Below are 21,015 nucleotides of genomic sequence, written 5' to 3'. Positions count from 1 at the left end.
TGTAATTACCTAATGTCTGTGTGCTCTCCTAAGCTGTAAACTCCATGAATTAGGGCCACGTATGTTTGACTTCTGACTGTATAACCAGTATGAGGCAAAAATCTGAGGGAGTGAACACTGCCTGAATCACATGGATGACTAATTGACTAAAAGCCCAGGTTTACAAACAGCAAAGACAAAATTAAAATACAGGGCATTAAACCCATACATTTTAGACCTACCTTGGTCTTCACACTGGGTAATCATATCATTTATCACCCCAACCAGGGTACTCCTAAGAATGAAAGGAGTTGCTGTTGATAATTATGCTGGGACAACAAGGCAAAACTCATAAATGTTTTGGGGAAATCAGGACATACACCAATCTTATTAGGGCTTTTGAAGACAGTAGTGACCAAGCAGGTGCCTTAATTGTGAAAGAGCTCTAATAAGCAGGACTTCCCGCCTTTGGAGTATCAGATATCAGTATGAAGTGATTTCAAACTGAAATGATATCAAATAGCTTAAAAAAACAAGTACAAGCTGAAATAAGCAGTGTCCCTCTGTCTGCAGCACCTAAAGGATCATCATGGTGGTGGTATGAGGCTGGGTCTCCTGGGGCAGAGTTAAAAGCACAGAAGAAGAGGTGGAGGCTTCTGAATCTTGTCATGCTCTTCCTAAATCTCTTTCTTCAAAAGAATCTGCAAAATTCACGCTGCGTTTGATGGAATCTAAGATAACAAAACAAAACATTTTTCAGCTACTTAGAAGACTGGCTTGTCAGACACATCCTGAGTTCCAAGGTATTAAAATATGATTGAAAACAAAAAAGAATCAACTAAGTAGAGTAGATTCCTCAGGCAAGGAAAGACCATCTTCCTAAAAGTGCAGATATAAAATATGTGACTTTCTAATTTCAGTCTTCAAATAACATTTTTGTCTCTGGACACGGTAGAAGGCTCCAGATTATCCGTGGAGCAGGAGCAGTGATGGTCGGTCATTCCTGAGGCCCTCCTGGGCACCAGGCACTCTGCTCATGAGCACTTGTGGTGAATTATTTCACTTGGTCTGTGCACAACTCCAGGAGGTTGATGGTGTGATTGTCCCCATTTCACATCGGATGAAACTTCGGTTCAGCAAGTAACTTGGCTAACATGCAGGTGAGGCATCACGTGAAGGAAATGCAGAGCTCTAGCCAGTCTCCACGCTGCTGATGTTCAGCAAGGCTGTGGCCCTGAGGAGGGCGTGGTACCCACTGTCAGGCTGCACGAGGGATAACAACGTACACAGGACCAAGAGACGACAGAAGAGCCTACAACTAGAAGCTGAATTGAGTGAGAAAGACTAAAGTACTTCAGAAGAGAAGATGGTCTGGGGTAACAAAACAAAGTGTCTTGAGAGCTCAGAGTGTTTAAAAGGGATTTTAATAACCAAAGCAGGAAGGAGCGTTTAGTCCATTTAAGAGGAACTGTACTCTGAATGAAAGTATTCATTTGTCTCCCTGTGGTTACACAGAATGGGCTTTGATTTTTAATTTTTTGTTCACGTTGACTTTCGTGCCATCAAGGTCTAGCTTAGTTATTTATTTTTTAAACACCGTAAATCCTATTTCTGCCATAAATTTTAAGTGAGACATAAAGGGGGCTTTGTTTTATTTTGTTTGTGAAATTTTTTAATCCACAGACCTGAATTTTTTTGGTAATTTCCTAAATATGTTGACTATTTAGGTTATTTTCCTCAATTTTATAATCTTTCTTTTCTATAGTTGTGAAAAGATACAGGATTGCACAGTAACCATTCATTCTGAATTGTGTAATTAGACATTTTTCTTATTAGACAAGAAGTCAAACATTTTTCTGTGAGTACAGCTTGAAAATCATCTTTATTTTCTAAATTATGGCCAGTTTCTAGTTTAATGTTCCCCTTTGCTTACATTAAATCAGTGAAGGAAGATTTTAAAATAGGGATACAGTGATTATTTCCTTTTATTTTTAAAAAAATAAGGAAAATTAAACACATTACAATTCTTCCTGTGGGACAAGTACTCTGTGCTGATTGCAAGTCTCTCCAGTGAATAATGTGGTGGAAAGTTAATTACTACAGTCCAAAGACAAATTTGTACTCATTCCTCGTCCGATGTTAAAGACTCACTGATGAATTTAAGCTAATGAGATGAATTGTTTGGGAAACTTAAATACTAGAGTCATCTTGGGTCAAAATACCATTTGAGTGGATGTTTGATTGCTTTTCTCTCCTTCTAAGAATTACCCTACTCTAATGAAGCCTTAACTCACTGCTTTCTAAATTCCTACAGGAATAAGAAAAAAATCTAATTAGGCAACTGGTGTAAATAATTGCAGCACAGCAGAGCGAGTTGCAAAAGTTAACCTCCTGCTGATTACAGATATATTGAAGTAGGAATAAAAGAAAATGTATGATTGTCAAAAAAAAAAACCAGTAGGACGATATTTTTATTCATCACCTTTGTCTTCTTTGCTATAATCGTAGAAACCAGTAACTGACACCCGGGTCCATCTCAGAGCCTCTGTAAAATACACAAAGGAATTAGTTTTCACACATCTCTTCTTGGACCGAAGTAGCTACTTGCCAGGAGTTTTTATCATTCTTCTAGAAATCAGCATCTTGATGGTGAAGAAAAAAGTAGGGATAATGCTTCTATCATAAGAATCCATTCAAACGCTGTTTCTCATGTCTCATGTACCTGTTTGCCAGACAGTGTCCTCAGTGTTGACCTTCAGTGGTGAAAGGACAGACCACTTCCTTGTCATCCAGAGTTGATAATATAATGGGAAAGGGGATCAAGCAAACATTTCAACACTTAGACCAAAAAAGGCATGTAAATTCTGCAGCATGTACTATGAAGAAAACAAGCAGTTAATGTGTGTATCCTGAGACACACACACATGTCACTCACACTCGGTGCATCTTCACAGTGGTCCTGATCATACTTCTAATGGTAGCTCCTGGATCACAACATCCTTTATAAAAGGCTGTCTCTCCCTCCTACATTGAAGCCCTGCTGGATGAAAAGTACTTCTCACTCGTGTTCCAATTCCCAGCACATAGTCTAATCCAGAGTGGTTGCTGAATAAATCAGTGACTGAACCAATGAATGAGGACAGAATATACACATGATCCTTGGGTGGGTGTGGAAGGTAAAGGATGCTGTGGATTATGTCTTCAGCATCTTTTGAATTTATTCCACCCCATTCCTATTGCGTGTCCATGGTGTGGGGCCATGTGCTGCCTTTCCTCCATGCCATATTAATTTTTATGCCACGTAACAAATCACCAGAGATGGAATGATTTAAAATAACACCTGTTGATTACCTCACAGTTTCTTTAGGTCAGGAGTCTGAGCACATCTTAGCTGGGTTCTCAGAAAGGCTGTAATCAAGGTGCTGGCCATAACTTGGGTTCTGGTGGCTGGACTGGGCAGGGGTCCACTTCCAAGCTGAGTCAGGATGTTGGCAGAATTCATTGACTTGTGGCTGTAAGACTCACGACAGCTTCATTCATCAATTTCCTCTATGACCTTAAACATAGGGACCTGAACGTCCCTGTCAAGGAAGAGGTGAGGAGGGTTAACCAAGTGCACAGGGATGGCTCTTTCATACCTGACAGTCTAGGGTGATTCCTGTCAGCACTGCTAGGATGATGTTCTTCAAAGTATAACGTCTTTCTCTGCTCTTGACCACACACCCACTTCTCCCCAGGAAGGCTGTATGACTGAAATGAACTGTCTAAAGGGCATGTGGCAGTGAGGAGGGATAAACAGCCTTTAACACATTTACTAATCAAGGCCTTTTTGCAACTCAGTTGTGAACCAGAATTCTTCGTTTCAACCAAAGTCTTCAGTTTGTTACAGGCAGGGACCTCCGAGGCTAAGATGTCACCTTTTCGTCTGATTCATACACACTGCAGCACCTTGGAAGTCCCATCTTATTTTCCTGGGATGATAATTCATAGGAAAAAAGTAAGATCTTTCTGCAGCTAATCATTTTAGTCAATGATCATTGCATGACAGAGGAGCTTCTGATGAATGAACTTGCCAACACAGTGACAGCCCAGCGTTCTGAAGCTGTGGGCATGAGCCATCTGGAGAGATGCTTTTCTAGCTGCTGAAGGTGTTTCATTCCTCTCTGTTCACCGGGTAGTTTATACCACGGGTACATACCTATCTCATTTTCTTAATGACTTAAGACTAGGTATCAATTCTTATACATATGCCAAGAACTAGGCACTGTGCTAGTAAACGTTACCCACACGCTGCCTAACCTGACAGTCTGTGATACTATGACAGGCTTAACTAACTTGCCCAGTACCACACAGTTGAGTATAAAGGCCAGATGCAAAAGTAGGATTCAAAGATCTTCCTCTTAATATAGGTAGTCTGAGTTTCATTCTTCTGAAAATAATAGACTTCTTCAAGTTCAGATGAGCTATTCAGTGCTGTTTACCCAAGAGCAACAAACATTAGTTTAGATATATATTTTTAGTTGGTATGTGTTATGGGTTCAATTTTATGTTCCCTTCAAAAATTATGTTGAAGTTCTAATCGCCAGTATCTCAGAACGTGACCTTATTAGGAAACGGGGACTTTACAGAGGTACTCAAGTAAAAATGAGTTAATCAGAGTGGGTCCTAATCCAATGTAGCTGACGTTCTTACCAAGAGAGGACATGTGGACACAGAGAAAGACATTCACAGTAGGATGATGATGTGAAGAGACACAGAGATAACTCCGTGTGAAGACGGAGGACTGCAGTGATGTGTCTATAAGCCAAGGAACGCTGAATATTGCCAGGAAACCAACACTAGCAAGGCAGAAGAGAAGAAGGAGCCTCACCTACAGGTTTCTAAAGGAGCAAGGCTCTGATAACACCTTGATTTTGGACCTATAGCCTCCAGAAACGTGAAACAATACATTTCTGGCTTTTAATTATTAATTACTTTTAAATTACTTATTTATCAGGGGGAGGTAATTAGGTTTATCTAGTCATTTATTTTTAGTGGAAATACTGGGGATTGAACCTAGGACCTCATGCATGATAAGCATGTGCTCTACCACTGAGCTCTACTCTCCCCCACCGATTTCTGTTGTTGTTTTTTTTTAAGTCACTTGGTTTGTGGTACTTTGTTGTAGCAGCCCTAGCAAACTAATACAGTGTGCTTTTACAATTTTCTTCAGTGCTAAAATTTCATTCTTTGCATCTCTAACACGTGCTCCTCAGAGCAGCTCTGCCTTCACTCCTGACACACTGCTTCAAACACATTATGGGATGGGAGACCAGATAACAAACTTGTTAGAATTCTTTATTAAATTATGCTGAAAAAGTCAAATCTGTTAGCCTTAGTATATGGTAACCTATTCTCCATTGCCCAGAGTGTCTCTGCTTACTTTCATATTTCAGATTTGGTGAGACAGTTCAGATAGCTGTGGCTTTTTAATAACGTGTCATTGGTCCGAAGTGTTTTGTTTTGCCCTTGAATATCTCTAACGGAAGTTAAACCTTTTCCAATTTATCAAAGCAGCATGTCCATTATGAGAAACTTAAAAGTCCAAAGATAATTGTAGACTGATTATCTGATTACTTACATTGTCCCTGCTCCACGTGCTGCTGGCTTTGTTCCTTTCAGTGTATTGATAATATTTTCTGTTTATTGCAGTGGGGTAATAGATTTTGGCTTCAGGCTGCCATTTTCTGTGGCGTGGATACAAAACGCCCTTTCCTTTTGTTTTGGTAAATCTTCCCTTCAGTAGATCACAAGCCCTTGCAAATATTCTCCAACTCCCACAGCAGAAGGGCCACTTGAGCCTCCAAAACAAAACGGCAGCGTAGTAATGAGGGTATTAGGTTGATGTGTTCTATTCAGCACCTGCTCCCAAGCTACAGAATAATGAATGAGCATGAATTACACATTGTGAAAACAGGAGACTCTGCCTTCTCTGTATTGTGCGTCAGGCAGTCTCGAAAGGGGCTTTGAAATTGTGCTGCTCACACAAGGGCACCCTTTTGTGAAAAGCCAGGTGAAAAAGGCAAAGAGCTGCTCATCTGCAGATTAACATTTAACTAGTCTGTGCTGAGCTTTTAATAATTTCTATATGGTAAAGAGTTTCATTAATATGCAACTGGTGACTTGGTCCAAATTCAGTTTTGCTTTGCCTAACATACATCTTAGTACAAAGCTGAAGGGTCATTCTTTCAAGTTTAGTCATTGAACATAGTATTATTTATATGTATACATACTTATCATCTAATACAACCATTCAGAAAAAAACAATATTCTCGTTAGAAAGCAGAGTGCCACACAGTACAGAGGATGCGGGGCTTTGGACTAGTCAGCTCAGGGCTCAGTGTGGGGCTTTGTCCACTTGCTAGCTGCAGGACTTTAGGCAAATTAGACTCTGAGATTTCTTTCTTTAACGTTAAAATCAATTTAATAGTGTCCTATATAATCAAGAAGGAAAAATACGAAAAGCTCCTATTATAGTGCTTGGGAAATCAGAGATGGCTAAGAAAAAGCAGCCATACTGTTGTCTTCCTGACAGTTGCAGAACAACTACGGGCTGTTATAAGACCATGGGATGTTTGGAGTGAAGGTTCACTCAGCGGTAAAGTCCTACCTCCACCCAAAGGCAGAATTTCTTCCACAACCTCCCCAATAAGGAAATGTCTTCCTAGCTTTTAAATAGTTCAGGGATGGGACACTCACTACCATGCAAGGTAGACGATTTCATTTTCAGACATGCCGAATTATTAGAAAGTTCTTCCTTCTGCTGACTCCTGATTAGCTTTGTGGTTCCACTGCTGCCCACTGATGGGTGCTGGACTAAGCAAGACCTCAGGTCAGACGGGGCTTCTGTTAGTCATCACCCACTGGTAGTCTGACTGGTAATTTATCAGTAGCCTCCAGGGTTCTTACTGGTCAGTGCCCTGTTCTGATTAATCAGTGTTTGTGCCCTGTTAAATATTTTGAATATCACTCTGGTGTCAGGTAAACAAGAATTGGAGACCGGACTCTTCTCATGATAATGGGTGACAGTGGGATAGCTACCTTAGCTCTCTGTGCCTCAGTGATCTCATCTGTGAAACAGGGGATAATCACTGTACCTACTTCATCGGGTTTTTGAGGATAATATGGAATAAAGTATGTAAAGCGCTAATCCTGGTTTCTCACACATTCCATTAAATGAAATCTATCATCGTTACTACCTCGCAAAGGTTCAGTGGTAGTTGAAAACAACTGTTCATCATTTACTCTTCTCAGTTTAACATCAGTTTCTCACCAACTAGCCCTTCCTGCACTGGACACTTCCTAACGATTAGTTCAGTATTTTCTGAAAGTTAGTTGAACAAATATTATGTGCCAGATACTAAAGTTTTTATAAGCACCATCTTACTAAATCTTCACAACAGCTCTAAAAAGGTGTTACTTTTATGGTCCTCAATTTATAGATTCAGGGGGTCGAGTCACTGGACTAAGTCAGAGGGGGCCTCAACAGAAAACCTAACTCACATGTGATGACAAAATAAAGGGCATTTATTATTTTATGACACTTGAAAGTCCAGATGTATGCCAGACCTGCAGGCTGTCTTGATTCAACACCTCAGCCCACAAATCTATGCTAACTCCTTTAAATCCAGTATATCACGATACTCCTGGAGAGCAAGGAAGCTTCTTCCTCAGCCCATAGCATAACTCTTCTTCCTATTAAATTGGATTATCAGCCCATCTTCAAACCAATAACTGGGACAGTGGAGTGGCATAACTCTTAGTAGGTTAGGCGTGAGTCACAGAACCCTCCCTTTAAGTCAAGGGTGGGATAGATTTTCCAAAAACAAAGGGATTACAGTGGAGGGGTGTGTGTGTGTGTGTGTGTGTGTGTGTGTGGGTGTGTGTGTGGCAGAGAGGTTAAACACCCAAATAAAATTTGAAATAATCAAAGAATAAAGAATGCATGTTCAGAGGCAACCACAATGTACATTATACAAGGTTATAATTTGTCTGATGTCCCAGAACTAGTAAATTCTCTGCTGAGATTTAAAACTGGGCCATCTGACTCCAAAGCCCACTCTCTTTACATCTAGGACCTACTGCTTTTCAACTAAACCTAGTAACGCCTGGGGTTAGATAGGACCATTTGTGGTTGAGACTATTAGCAACTCTGTTCTATACAAACATGTGCACGCACGCGCACACACACACTCACACACTACATGATACAATACATTTTAGCATACACAAGCTCCATATACTAGTATAGCCATACCCATTGTAAAAATACTAGAATTTCCTGTGTTTCAGCATATCGGTTGATGAAGGGTTGCTGCCAGAGCCTTCCTGCTACCCAATCCCTTTCCTGTCCCCCTACCCGCTCCTCCTGTCCTCTACTCTCCCACCCACCCACTAAGTCCCTCGATCCAGAGCTAAAGTGCTAACTCCCTGGCCCAACAGAGGTCTCTCAAGGTCCTGTTCCTGCGTCTCCACCAGCGTCCATTCTAATTAGCTGATGACTGTGCTGTTCTGGTTATCAAATATTTTGAATATCACTTCTGACTGCCCATAAGTACATACATATACTTGTAGAGGATATTGTATATGCCCATAATACTTAAATAAAATACAGCAAACTATACCATATGTAAAGCTAACTCTTACTAGTAAGCGCTATCATTAATTGACTGGTTAGGTACACCAGGCACCATTCTAAGTACTTTACAAGTATTACTATATATACTCTTCACAGCAACTCTAGGAGGTAAGTATTACTACAATCATCCCCACCTGACAAATGAGGAAAATGGGGCACAGGGAAATTTAGTAAGGGTCAAAAAAGACCAGCCTGGAGTTCAGTCATGTTGGTGTCAGCGTCTCTACCCTTTACTGAGTTCTCATACTGCCTAACCATAGGAGATGCTGAAATTCGCCTTGCCTTCTTCCTTGGTATTAGAACCTCAATTTGATAGCACTGTGCTCAGTCCAGGTTAGGGGATGACTGGCCTGTATTGGTCATGATGTTCCCTCTTCACACATTCTTTAAAGTGGGGCATGAGCCAGTATGGCCAATGAGAACTAAAGGGGATTCTACTGTACGGGCCTTCAGAAAAGCTTTTGATCTCCTAATAAGACTATAAACCCATTTGTTGCTGCCCGTCTCAGCTTCTTCTTGCCCTAAAGGCATATGTGAAGTCTGGAGCTGAAGCAACCATTCTGAGACCATGAGACAACAAGCCAAATTACTAAGTTGGCAGAGTGGAAAGACAGAATGAGGCTGGGTCTCTGATGATAGTGTGGAGCTAATTCATGGACCCTGGACTTCCCTCAGACTATTTATGAGAAAGACATAACATTTGCTAATACCCAGCTGCCAAAGACCATCAAGATCACACTTGTTGTTCAACAAAGTTAGGTTTGTTGGCATTTGTTCCAAAAGGAAGACTGCATACATGGGGAACTGTGGGGCACCTCAGAAGAGAGTATTAGGAATGGCTTGAATAGGATTGAGGCTGTAATAGGTGATTCGGAGAAGGTTTGAGGAAGCATCATTTTCCTCATATTTAGGTGCAATCACAAAGAGGGGCAGTTCTATGACTGGTCATCCTAGTAGTTTTTTATCTAGGAGGCAGGAGGAATGGAGTAGGCAAAGCTGTCACCAGCAGAGACACAGCAGTCACTCCTGGTGGCCAGGGTAGGGGATGTATGGTCGGTCTGGGGTATGCACAGTGCTCTTGCTTTTGGGCTCAAACATGGTTCCATGATCCATGGCTGTTTTTCCCTTCAATCACAGTCACAGAGTGACCTTGTCCAATGCCAATGTTCAACAAAGCCTGGCTCTTTGCAGCAGCTGACAGCTGTCTGGGGCTCCCCTTTGTGTTCTCACACTCTTCGCTTAAGCCAGTGGAAGTCAGGGTTTCTGTCACCTCTAACTAATACACTAATTAACACAAGCCTGAACTAACCATCCCACACTGCAGTGTTGCTCATCTGAGCCATTTACATTCCTTCTCAAGCCCTCTTTGGCTGCAGTATCTGCCAAGAGTTTTCCTACAGGGTTCTGGTCCGTGACATCTGGTCTCCCCTGTTTGGCCCCCTTCCTCTGTTTACCCTTATGACCACATACTCATCTATCTGCAGCCCATCACTATGTCTCCCTTGCTGGCTTAAGAACCAGGGTCTGGATTCACATAGCCCATGCTCAAAAGCCAGGGACCACTGTTCAGGAGCTACATGACTTAGAAAGCTGCCCAGTCTCTCTAGAGCTCAGTTCCATTGTTTGGAAATCTGGTAGTACTAGTACATATTCCCAAGGGGTTTGGGGGGGACAGTGAGAAGGGAAAAATTATATGAAATAATACTTGTAAAACATTTAGCATGGTTTCTGACACATGATACAGAATCAGTGTTGCCACTTTATTTTATGTTTTTACCACTTACAAGATAGTAAAGCAAACCACCTTAGGGAATGCACTAGTTAGTTTTACTTTGTGACTTTTTGTGGGGCAGGGCCAGGCACAGTGCCTGAATACATTCTCCCACTTTCCAAAAGCTAATGGGTTCACAGTTGGTTCTGGAAAGATTCAGAAGTTCTTTCAGATTTATTTTTTATTCTCTTGGTGCCTTAGACTGTTCATTTGTTTCAAGTGGCAAGTTTATTATTCCTACTGCTAGAGAGGATATCTTCAGGTCTGGGGGTCTTGGGATGAAATCAAACCAATTACTTTCCACCTCTAACTGGCTACCACCCCTTTCCTTAAGTTTCATCAGTGAAAACAAAACAGAACAAACAAGACCCTTTCCTGACTTTATCTGTTACCATCAACAGATCACAACTGGTTTTGTTCTAGTTCCTCTTACTCTGTGGACTCTTTTCCCTCCTCTAACTAGTACATCTCCTTACTTAAAACCTCCTGGGGGTTGAGTGGAAGGCCCAGGAGACCCGAGTTCAGGCTGGTCTCTGAGTGATTTGGTTCGGGTCTGGAATGCTCTGTTCCTGCCTCCCTGGGTGCAGAATGCATTAATGTGACCTAGGATTCCAGCTGGGTGAATCCAAATTAAAGAAAACAGTGGTAATGAATGAGCATGGACTAAACTATGTGACAGAAAGCCTTTTTATCTAAACATTCTGCCTCCAAAAGACTACAAAATGGCTAAAAATCCCAAGTTTCTAGGATGGTGGTATATAGGCATACTTCTCAAACTGGAGTGTCTGCTGGGGATTCACCTTCCTAGAACAACAGATTTATCCACAGGAAGAAAGGTGGAATTTTACTTTTCTATGAAAAGAGTCATGGATATATTATAGAGCAGGGCGTAAGATCTACATGATTTTCAAATATACAATAGAAACTATGAAAAAATTAAACTTGCTGCAGACCAATTTCAACCATACCCAAGGCCCCTGGGTATGTGAGGACATACTCTCTCCTTACAGGAAGTAAGATATGAGCATTAGAGATATAAACTAAGATTGCACCTTGCAGTCTTTGCTTGTAATCCCGGCTCTGTCTGTTACTTGTCATCTTGGACCACCTCTGAGCTCCCCCTTCTTCCTCTGTAAAAATGGGTGTAATATCTAAGTTACAGAGCTGCTGTGAGTGATAAGAGAGATGCTGTCTCTCTAGTGCCTGTCACGTGCCTGCCACAGCATGGACAATAAATGGCAGTTATAACCATTCTCATGACTCATGGGAAGGACAGCAGTTTGAAAGCATTTTTACAGACTCTCCTCAACCAACTCTTCGTGTGGCCTTGAAAGCACTGCTGATCAGTCTTTTCCCCCGAACATGGAGGTCTTCCTTATCCACACAAGCTAAAAGCCCTTGGTCCCTTTACTTCATTTCCTTGTAATGGCTTCTGTAACTAAGACTCCCTCGAACACACTGTGGGAAATGCAGGAGTTGAACAATGACAACAAAAAAGAAGTGGCCAGAAAGTTGCTAAGAGTAGATCTTAAACGTTCTCATCACAAGAAAAAAAAAATCTGTAACTACGTGCAGTGATGGACACTAACGAGAGTTACTCTGGTGATCACATCACAATATACACACACATCACAATACACAATCCTGAATCATGGTGATATACACCTGAAACTAGGTCAGTTACAGCTCAGGTTTAAAACAAAACAAAGAAAAAGTAGCAGCATCCAGTTGGCAGAAAAGTTGGAGGATGTTACCTGCTCCTCAGCCCTGGCAGCTTTTTACTTCTGCCTCCTGTACTTTTACTTAGAATTTCCCATCATGCTCGCACACTGCTGTCCCACTCTTTTCTTAATGCAGGTCTGTTTGTGTGACCAGCAGCTTTGTGTGATACCCTAGTTAATATATTATACAGATAATAAATACAATATTATGGAATATTCTATAAATACATATATATAAATAAAACATTATACATATAATATTTTTCCCCTCTCCAGAACTTGGAGAGGACCCAATCTAGGAGAACATTATGTAGCAAAGAACCAAACCCAAACTGTGGACGTGTCAGAAAGCTGTGGGACCTCGAAGGAGTTGAGCTGGTTTTGGATATACTCATTTTCTTGTCCCCTCTTCTCAACAATACAGGGTGAGCAACCTGATTCCAGGGTAGGAACACAGAGGGATGTAATTAGCCTATTAAGTTCTGCTAATGTCTTGTTAAAGTCATTCAAGTGAGAACAGATATATCGGTTCTGCCTTGGACCCTGCCACAGGGAGCATTGTATTTCCACGCTGCTATTTGCAGTTACACAGTAGGCATCAGCTGATCCAGCAGGACCTGTCCTCTCCTGTTTCATCAAATCAAGATGCAGTGAAAGATTCCTACAGAATGTGTATGTTCCTGGAGCACTTTACCACTCCCCAGAATGACAGTTTTTGTAGCTGCCCACCATCCACAGAGCATCTGGCACAGATGGAGGGTGTGTTACGGTGGTTGTTCTTTTGTTTTTATTTTTTCTTCTTTGGGAGAAAAAAAAAAGAAATACTTGGGTTATTATTCCCGAAGTTTAAGAAGCCAATGGGCCAGATTCATTCATTTTTCTGACAATTTTTTTATTTATTTAAGGACTGACTTTGTTCTGGGCACTTGGATGAACCTGGGATCTCCAGCACTGAACAGTACAGAAAAGTACAGTCCTTCCTCTGAGAACTTACATGGAGTGGGGGTGGGAGTGAGGGAGACAAATCATGAACAAATGCAGAAGAAAACAGGTAATGACAGTGCTGTACTGAAAATAAGATGGAGGTGACGAAATGAGGGTGGAGAGGGATGCCGCTCCAGATGGAGTGGTCAGGAAAGAACCTGGAGGACGTGGCATGTTAGCTGAGATCAGAAGGACACAAAGCAGCAAGCCACGTGACGGTCTAGGGGGACAGGACTGCAGGCAGCGGGGACAGCATGTAAAAGAGATGAAGAAGACCAGTGTGGCTGGAGCATGGTGGGTGGCAGGGAGAGGACACTATGAGGTGTGGCTCAGGGCTCTGCAGGACCAGAGCACATGCGGGTCATACGAAGCCAGGGGTAAAGAGTTCGGAGTTTATTCCATGTGGGTTGGGAGCCAATGGAGGACATTAGGCAGGGAAGATGTGTGTAATGAAAAACACCACTCTGGGTGCTATGTGGATAATGGATTGTCAGGAGAAGCAAGAACAAGGTTACTGTTTCAACTTTCAACTGAAAGATGATGGTGGTAGCATTGGAGGTGGTCATTCTAGTGTGTGTGTGTGTGTGTGTGTGTGTGTGTGTGTGTGTGTGTGTGTGTGTGTGTGTGTGTGTGTGTGTGTGTGTGTGTGTGTGTGTGTGTGTGTGTGTGTGTGTGTGTGTGTGTGTGTGTGTGTGTGTGTGTGTGTGTGTGTGTGTATAATTTTTTTTTACTGTAGTAAAATAATCCATTTTTAAGTGACAAAGTACATTAAGTACATTTACACTGTTGTGCAACCAACACCACTGTCCATCTCCAGAACTTTCTCATTATCCCAAACTGAAACTCTGTATCCATTAAACAATGAATCATCAATCCTTCCCCTCTTTCCAACCCTTGGTAACCACTATTCTATTTTCTGCCTCTGTGAATTTGACCACTCTAAGAACCTCGTAAGTAGAATCATGCAGTAAGTGCCCTTTTGTGCCTGGCATATTTCATTTAGCATAATGTCTTCAAGATTAATCCATGTTGCAGAATGTATTAGAATTTTATTCTTTTTTAAAGCTGAATAATATTCCATTGTATGTATAGACCACATTCATCCATCGATGGTTTACCTGAGTGGTTTCCACCTCTGAGCTGTTGTAAATAGTAGTGTCACATGTGTACAAATACCTGCTTTCACATCTTTTGGGTACATACCCAGAGGTGGAATTGCTGGATCAAGTGTTAATTTCATGTTTAATTTTTTTGAGGAACCACCATACTGTTTTCAATCATTATATTTTAAAGTTATCAAGAGTTGCTGTGGGACTGGTGTTACGAGTTAAGAGAAAGAAAATAAATAAGAATTATCTCAAGATTTTCACTTTTACAGTAGAATATTGGCACCACACATGGGGCTTTTGAGATAAGAGGGTTTTGGTATATGCGTGATGTAATGGATATAGTAAAGGTTCTCTTTAGGACATATTATATTTATATTTATCATGACTGTTAGACATACAGATGGGAACATCAGGCAGGAAGTGTTATATATTGTTAGTCTAGAGTTCCAGGGTCAGTGCTGGTGACCAAAGGTGTATGACAGAAGGTCGTGTTGGCCAGGGGGTAGGCTGGAGTGATGACAAAGGAATGATTAAGGAAACAGCTGGGGTGCATGTGGTTCTAAGCTCCCCCAGGTGATTATCTAAACATATCCAGATTCGGTGACTACCAAGTGATACCATCTTAGAGATTGCCTTAAATGAGGGAAACAATTTAGGATTATTGGAGAAGACAGAAAAGATGAGAAAGTGATGCTCAATTTCTGAGCTAGAAAAAATCTCAACTTGTTCTAGCAGGAATTTTAATATAGCCCCTGGGTTTATTTTCATTTCCTTTATCCTACTACATGAATAAACAATCTTACTATATTACTGTTCACCCTGTAGTGACTTAAAGTGTATCTCATTACATTTTGGAGAAACTATGCACTTACAATCTATGCTTATACACTTTATTTTTCTGTTAAAAGTCCACTTTTTCTTTTACATTTTCTGAGATTTTCCTCATATCCTTTTCTCTGAATTTAGTAATAAACATGCTCCTTTACCATTTCAAACCCTTTTGGCATGGTTCCTTATGAACCTTTCTTATCCTCTGCATCCCGGAGGGAACTATATCTCATCCATCTTTATATTTCCTATATCATAACACAGTGACTTATTAAAGTAGATAAATATTTGAAGAATAAATGAACAGAAGAGTGAAAAGTAGAACATACCACCTGTTAAAGTGTTACCTCCCTGACCTCTGTATTGTTCTTTAAGCTTTGAGGGAGTTTCTGACGAAAGTAGTGGATATAATGATACATCGTGGCTTTAATAAATTTTTTAAATGATGTCTAGGAATTTAATAGAAAGCTGGTAAAGTGCCAAGCTCAAAGCAATTCATTTTTCCCAAAAAGCCTTCATACATTCAAGCCAGGAAATCATTCTGCTCAACTTGCCACACCCAAGTCCCTTCTCACCTGGCAGGGCTCCTTGGAGCCTTCTCCTCACCTGGCAAACACTCTCTGATGCTCACTGGATGCAGGTCTGAAAGAGGCGGCAAGAGCCTAATGCCTGGTTTGCCTCGAGCTTTAAATCGCAGAAAGTGTTTGATGGTGCACTGGAGTGCTCTGCTGTATACTGATTTAGAAATTAATCAAAAAACCAACAAACTTATGGTTACCAAGGGGGATGGGGGTGAGAAGGGATAAATTGGGAGTTCGAGATTTACAAATACTAACTACTATATATAAAGTAAATATACAACCAGTTTCTTCTGGATAGCACAGGGAACTATATTCAACATCTTGCAGTAACTTACAATGAAAAAGAATATGAAAATTAATATACATATGTATATGTATGACTGAAACATTATGCTGTACATCAAAAATTGCCACACTGCAAACTGACTATACTTCAATTTTTTTAAATTGCAAAAAAAGAAAGAAAGAAAGAAAGAAAGAAAGAAAGAAAGAAAGAAAGAAAGAAAGAAACCATCCCTGCCATCAAGAAGTTTATGATCCAGTTGGAGAAAAAATGAATGTTAAGTGTGATAAATATTATGGTGAAATAAGTCTACCATGCAAATCACGTAGGAGGGGCCATTAACTCAGAAGTGGAAGATCATGGAAGGCTCCCTGCAGGACGTGGCATCTGAGCTAATTGGTGAGGGATGAATCTGCATTTTCTGGGAGCAGTAGTGGAAGGGCTCTGATTCAGGCAAAGGAACAGCAGAAGTTGAGGGGATGCAGGGAGCATTCAGGGGACTCCGTGCACTTCCATGTGGCTGAAGCACAGGAGCCTGATTAGGAAAGGGCCTTTATTCTGTATGAGTGAGTTTGGGCTTGATCATCTTTGAAATAATGAAATTCATCAATGGGGTCGAGGTGGAGTCTGCAGTATTAAGTGGTTAGCCATGGAAACATGCAATTCAAAATCCCCTTGCACTCTATATTTTTAAGCAAATTGTACACTGAATCAGAGAAACATTTGCCACAGCTACAGATGACCACTTATGAGTCCAGAACTAATTTTTAGAACCTAATAAACCAACAGAGAAGATATTCAAAGTCTATGGAACCACCCATACACCTGCCTGTTGGATGTGACATATAGATTCTCTTTGTAGGTAACAGGCTGGTTATTCATTAATACTTTCAAAAAAAAGAGGATTGTGATGGCCTCGGTATGTCAAAGACTAAGGTCACCTTATTCTAGCAACATAAAAGCCACCTGACTAGGCTGAAAATGTGTTCCCAAACCTATTTCAGAACTTATTCCCTGATGGTTTCTGTGAATTTGGGTTGAAGGGTTTTAACGGTCCATTAGGGAAAGGCAGTAAAAACCGGAGAGTGGGAGAGTGAGGGCTGTTACAAACTGCAGTGCTGTGCTTGGATCGCGGAGCACTGCTTACAGTAACATTTGTTTCACGAGAACTTTTAAAACTCTACAGGCCATTCCTCCAAGTATTTACCATCAAACCTCTAAGTATTTACCATCAAACTACTCCCTTCATTGGAAGAGGGTAGACTGTGTTCCCGCCTATGGATTTAAGGATCTCACCAATGCATGGAAGATTGGTCCAAGTTCTTCAATTAACATCCCCAGGAATAATATTTATTAAGTAACTAGAGACATTATAGCATATCCTAGAAAAGATTCTTATCTCTGCAAGTTTAAAATACAATCACATTTTCTTTCTCATTTTATAGTCTTTTTAACATTTTTTTATTTATTTTCATTATTTGGGGGGGGTAATTAGGATTGATTGATTGATTTATGTATGTATGTATGTTTAGAGGAGGTACCGGGGATTGAACCCAGAACCTGGTGCATGCTAAGCATGGGCTCTACCACTTGAGCTGTACCCTCTCCCCCTCTGCGTCGTGTTATAGTCTTTAAGTTCACTTCGTCAGTGTAGCTCTAGAGTTCCATAGCTGAAAATATGATTAGTACCATTACCTTACGACAATTTAAATGCCATATGCCATATGTAATATTTACATTCTTGGGTGTAATATGTTATAGACATTAAGATACTAAGCTTTGGAACCCAGAGAGACCCAGGTTCAGAGCCCAGCTCTTCCATGTGTGAGCTCTGTGACCTTTAATTAAATTACTTAAACCTCTTTAAGCTTTGGTTTTCTGATCTAGAAATTGAGGGTATCAGTGGTAAGCATCTAGTCAATTCATTGTGAGAAGTGAATGAGACTGTGAGTAATGTGGGGCTACTACAGTTTCAACCCGAGCTACCATTTCTGAGCATGTTCACCTTTCTCCTTTAGTTCTGTTTGTTTCTTTCTCATCTTATTATAAGCAACTTTCTTCTTTCTTTTTACTCCCTTAGGGATATGAAGCCTGACAACATTTTGCTTGATGAACATGGTAAGTAAATGATTTGTTTGCAATCAACTACATGACATGCATGCGGAACAAGCTGATTCTCCCCAGCAAAGGAGTATTACGTGTGGGAAAAGTGTCTTGCTCGATTCAGTTGAATTATATGTGCAAACTCAATTTTATGGTGGGAGGGACAATCACTCACTGCAGTGGCATACTAAAACAGTATACAATTTTCTTCCACTCCTACTGAATTTTTCAAGAAAACCACCCCAGTTTTGTTTGTTTTTTGATGCTGATTTGACTTAATACCTCTCTAACAATCATCTCCCTTTTTTTTCATAAAGACGAAACAAACCTTAAGATTAGAGCATTTGGCAGGCAATAGTATTTACCTAGAGATTCATGACACTGTTTTGTTCTCACTGCATCTACTTTCATGTTTTCCAACTCGTGAGGACAAATTGGTTTTTCATGTACAGAAGAGAGATCAAGGTCTCTGTTCAAAGATTTTTTTCCGTTTAAAAAAAATCAGCTTATTCAAAGACACATATAAAGCAGATCAGAGTATCTGTGGTACCCAGCTATGAAAGTGACAGACGGATATGGCAGTGACCATGAAGGTGATAAATGAATGTTCAAGAAACACTGATGGGAGATGTCCTGTAGAACAAATTTTGACCAACAATGATTAAATATGTATAATCTTTTCCTAATATTAATGTACATTTGGGATGTACTGGTCCCTCAGAGCAGACTTGTAGGACACACAGCCCGCATGGCATAAATGGTACAGAGGCAGTAGGATCCTTGTTAAGATTTTTAGAAAGCCACTAGGTGAGGGAGTCCCAGATCTGCAAAGCTCTGTATTCATTTTGCTTTTACAAAAGGGATTTGCAAGTGGGACTGAAACTCCATGGACCATCCATCACTCATTATTTATTTACCTAGTTGCATTTTAAACCTGACTTGCCAGACTGCCACATGTGCTCAGAGGGTTAAGAAACACGTTTGCGTGTGACCTCCGATTTCAGAGCTCAGGGTCATCATTTATTTATGAGCTGTCTAAAAAGATTTTTTCCACTTTCTTCCAGTGCCTTATTTCTTCCTTCCCTTTACGGCTTCTGACACTGGGGAACAGATTCTCTGAATCTCAGAAATGTGGGCAGTGGTGAGACTTATCATGAAGGTGACTTTCATCAAAACACCAGGAATCTCTGCCTCAAATAAGAAGCAGGATCCCCTCTCCTGCTGATGCAAAGAAACCCCACATAACCTTGTGAAGGCGCAGGCTGGTCAGGCAGACCTGGTTCGAGCTTGTCCCTGCTTCCCCCTCAACCACTCACTTCTGTGCCCAATATATTTCTCCATCATTTGTTGGGGCCCTGAATGGAGACATATAGGTCTTGTCAATCGAAACCTTTTCAAGATTTACCTTCCATCCAGGGAACAGTGCTTCCATTTCAGGTCTCAAACTTGGTTTCATCTTACCTTGACCATGAGGTCGTCCTGTTCAGCTTCTTTCTCCTTGTCATTTTCTTGTCAACTTGGTGATGGTAAACTAGGAGAAAGGTTCAGAAATGAATTAATCTTCAAGTTTAACTACCCTCAGACTACCCTTGGGAAAGAGTAATTAGGGGATATCGTCGATAAGAACGTGGGTTCTGGAGACAGACTGCCTGAGCTCGAAACCTAGTTTGCTCACTCAGCAGCTCTGAGAGTCTTAGCAGATTGCCTAAAATTTCTCTGCTCCTTAGATTCTTCAGGGATCAAAAGTTCTTATTTCTTAGGGTTGTTGTAAACACTGAAATACTATTCATAAAGTGCTTAATTGCCATGTGCACAGGGAACTTACTCAATAAAAGTTAAATACTGCTGTGACCCCATGAGGTAGCAGGGGCTTTCTGCCCCACGGAGGGAAGCTTAGACGACTTCACCTTGCTTTATGTGACTCTGTCTGTATCAGATAGATAGAATCGGTGAAAGCTGGGGACCTTCCTGTCTTTACTGAAGAATTCTTTTGATTCCAGAAGGGATATACCAAAGATGGTATGTCTACTTGTTAGGTCTTGTGTTTAAAAAATTTTGTGTGACCCTTTACTGTCTGGCAGCTACACTTTCAGCAGCCCATTCTGCCTTTCCTTCATGCGTGCAGGGGGCTAAGTCCACTTGTCCGGGCCTTTTATTCTTGGTTGGACTGGGACTCTGTTGCTTAGGGACAATGAACTGTTCTCCCGTCTGCCTATGGGGCCAGTCCCAGTCTACACCTGTTATCTGCTGTACCATTTACAAAGACCCTTTTCACTCTTAAATTTGGGGGGTTGGACAATGACTTAGGGGTGGGTTTTTCTGTATTTTATTCCCATCCTAAACTCAACTGAAGAATCACTCCAGCCAAGAAGAGAAACATTGCTTTGGGAAGGACTGGATATGTGAATGAGATAGAATCAAACAAGCAAAGAAGACTGAGAGCCACACTCTAAGCATTGTCCTGGGAACCCTTTTTGGAGATGATCATTTCTTGAGGTTATCTGTTTTCTGTTTATTCAGATTCTGAAAAGCTAAGACTTTCAGGCATTGCTCAGGGACCATAATTAACTACTTTTAAATGAAGAAATTCCTGGTGGCCCCCACTCCCCAGCTCATTGTGTAGAGCTGCTCCTGCAAAAGCCAACAGACCAGAAACCAGTGCCCGCCTCTTGGAGTATTTTCTGGTGCGATTTTCCCTGTCTCATATTTGAAAGCCTCATTTGTCTCCTCTGTCCACATTTATAACATTTCACACCTTACGGACCATCACATGTTCCTCTTGCATGGGGAGTTAGCAACTGTGAAGGATAATCGCTTATCTCTGATATGCCTCCTATAATCATTCCTCCAGCTGAGCTGTGTATGACACCACGTGACTTATATTTTAACTCACCACCATGACTAACAGGCAGAAACTTTATTTTATTCTTACTGATTCATATTGGTTCGTGTTCATCAGAAAAGATGGAAATTTAAAGG

General features: G+C 41.0%; 2 protein-coding genes and 1 non-coding gene across 6 annotated transcripts in view; 1 reads left to right on the top strand and 2 right to left on the bottom strand.

The window, feature by feature from the left end:
- The window catches only part of STK32A (serine/threonine kinase 32A), a 110,865-nt gene that overhangs the window by 56,639 nt on the left and 33,211 nt on the right, over positions 1-21,015 (top strand). The window contains exon 5 of the mRNA XM_072955474.1: positions 18,014-18,051. Coding sequence (XP_072811575.1) covers positions 18,014-18,051 — 38 coding nt within the window. The remainder of the gene's footprint in view (positions 1-18,013; positions 18,052-21,015) is intronic.
- The window catches only part of PPP2R2B (protein phosphatase 2 regulatory subunit Bbeta), a 619,288-nt gene that overhangs the window by 592,432 nt on the left and 5,841 nt on the right, over positions 1-21,015 (bottom strand). For all 4 annotated transcript variants that reach the window (XR_012067318.1, XR_012067317.1, XR_012067336.1 and 1 more), the window contains exon 2: positions 19,498-19,567. Coding sequence is in view for 1 of the 4 variants with exons in the window: in XM_072955312.1 (XP_072811413.1) it covers positions 19,498-19,506 (9 nt within the window). In the remaining 3 variants the exon portion in view is untranslated. The remainder of the gene's footprint in view (positions 1-19,497; positions 19,568-21,015) is intronic.
- Positions 5,014-5,086, bottom strand: TRNAD-AUC (transfer RNA aspartic acid (anticodon AUC)). Its single transcript has one exon. It is a non-coding gene; the product is annotated as a tRNA-Asp (tRNA).

Source organism: Vicugna pacos, chromosome 3 (assembly GCF_048564905.1).
Source record: "Vicugna pacos chromosome 3, VicPac4, whole genome shotgun sequence".
Lineage (NCBI taxonomy): Eukaryota > Metazoa > Chordata > Mammalia > Artiodactyla > Camelidae > Vicugna > Vicugna pacos.
The sequence above is the reverse complement of the archived record's forward strand: the minus strand, read 5'-3'. Positions and strand labels throughout refer to the sequence as shown.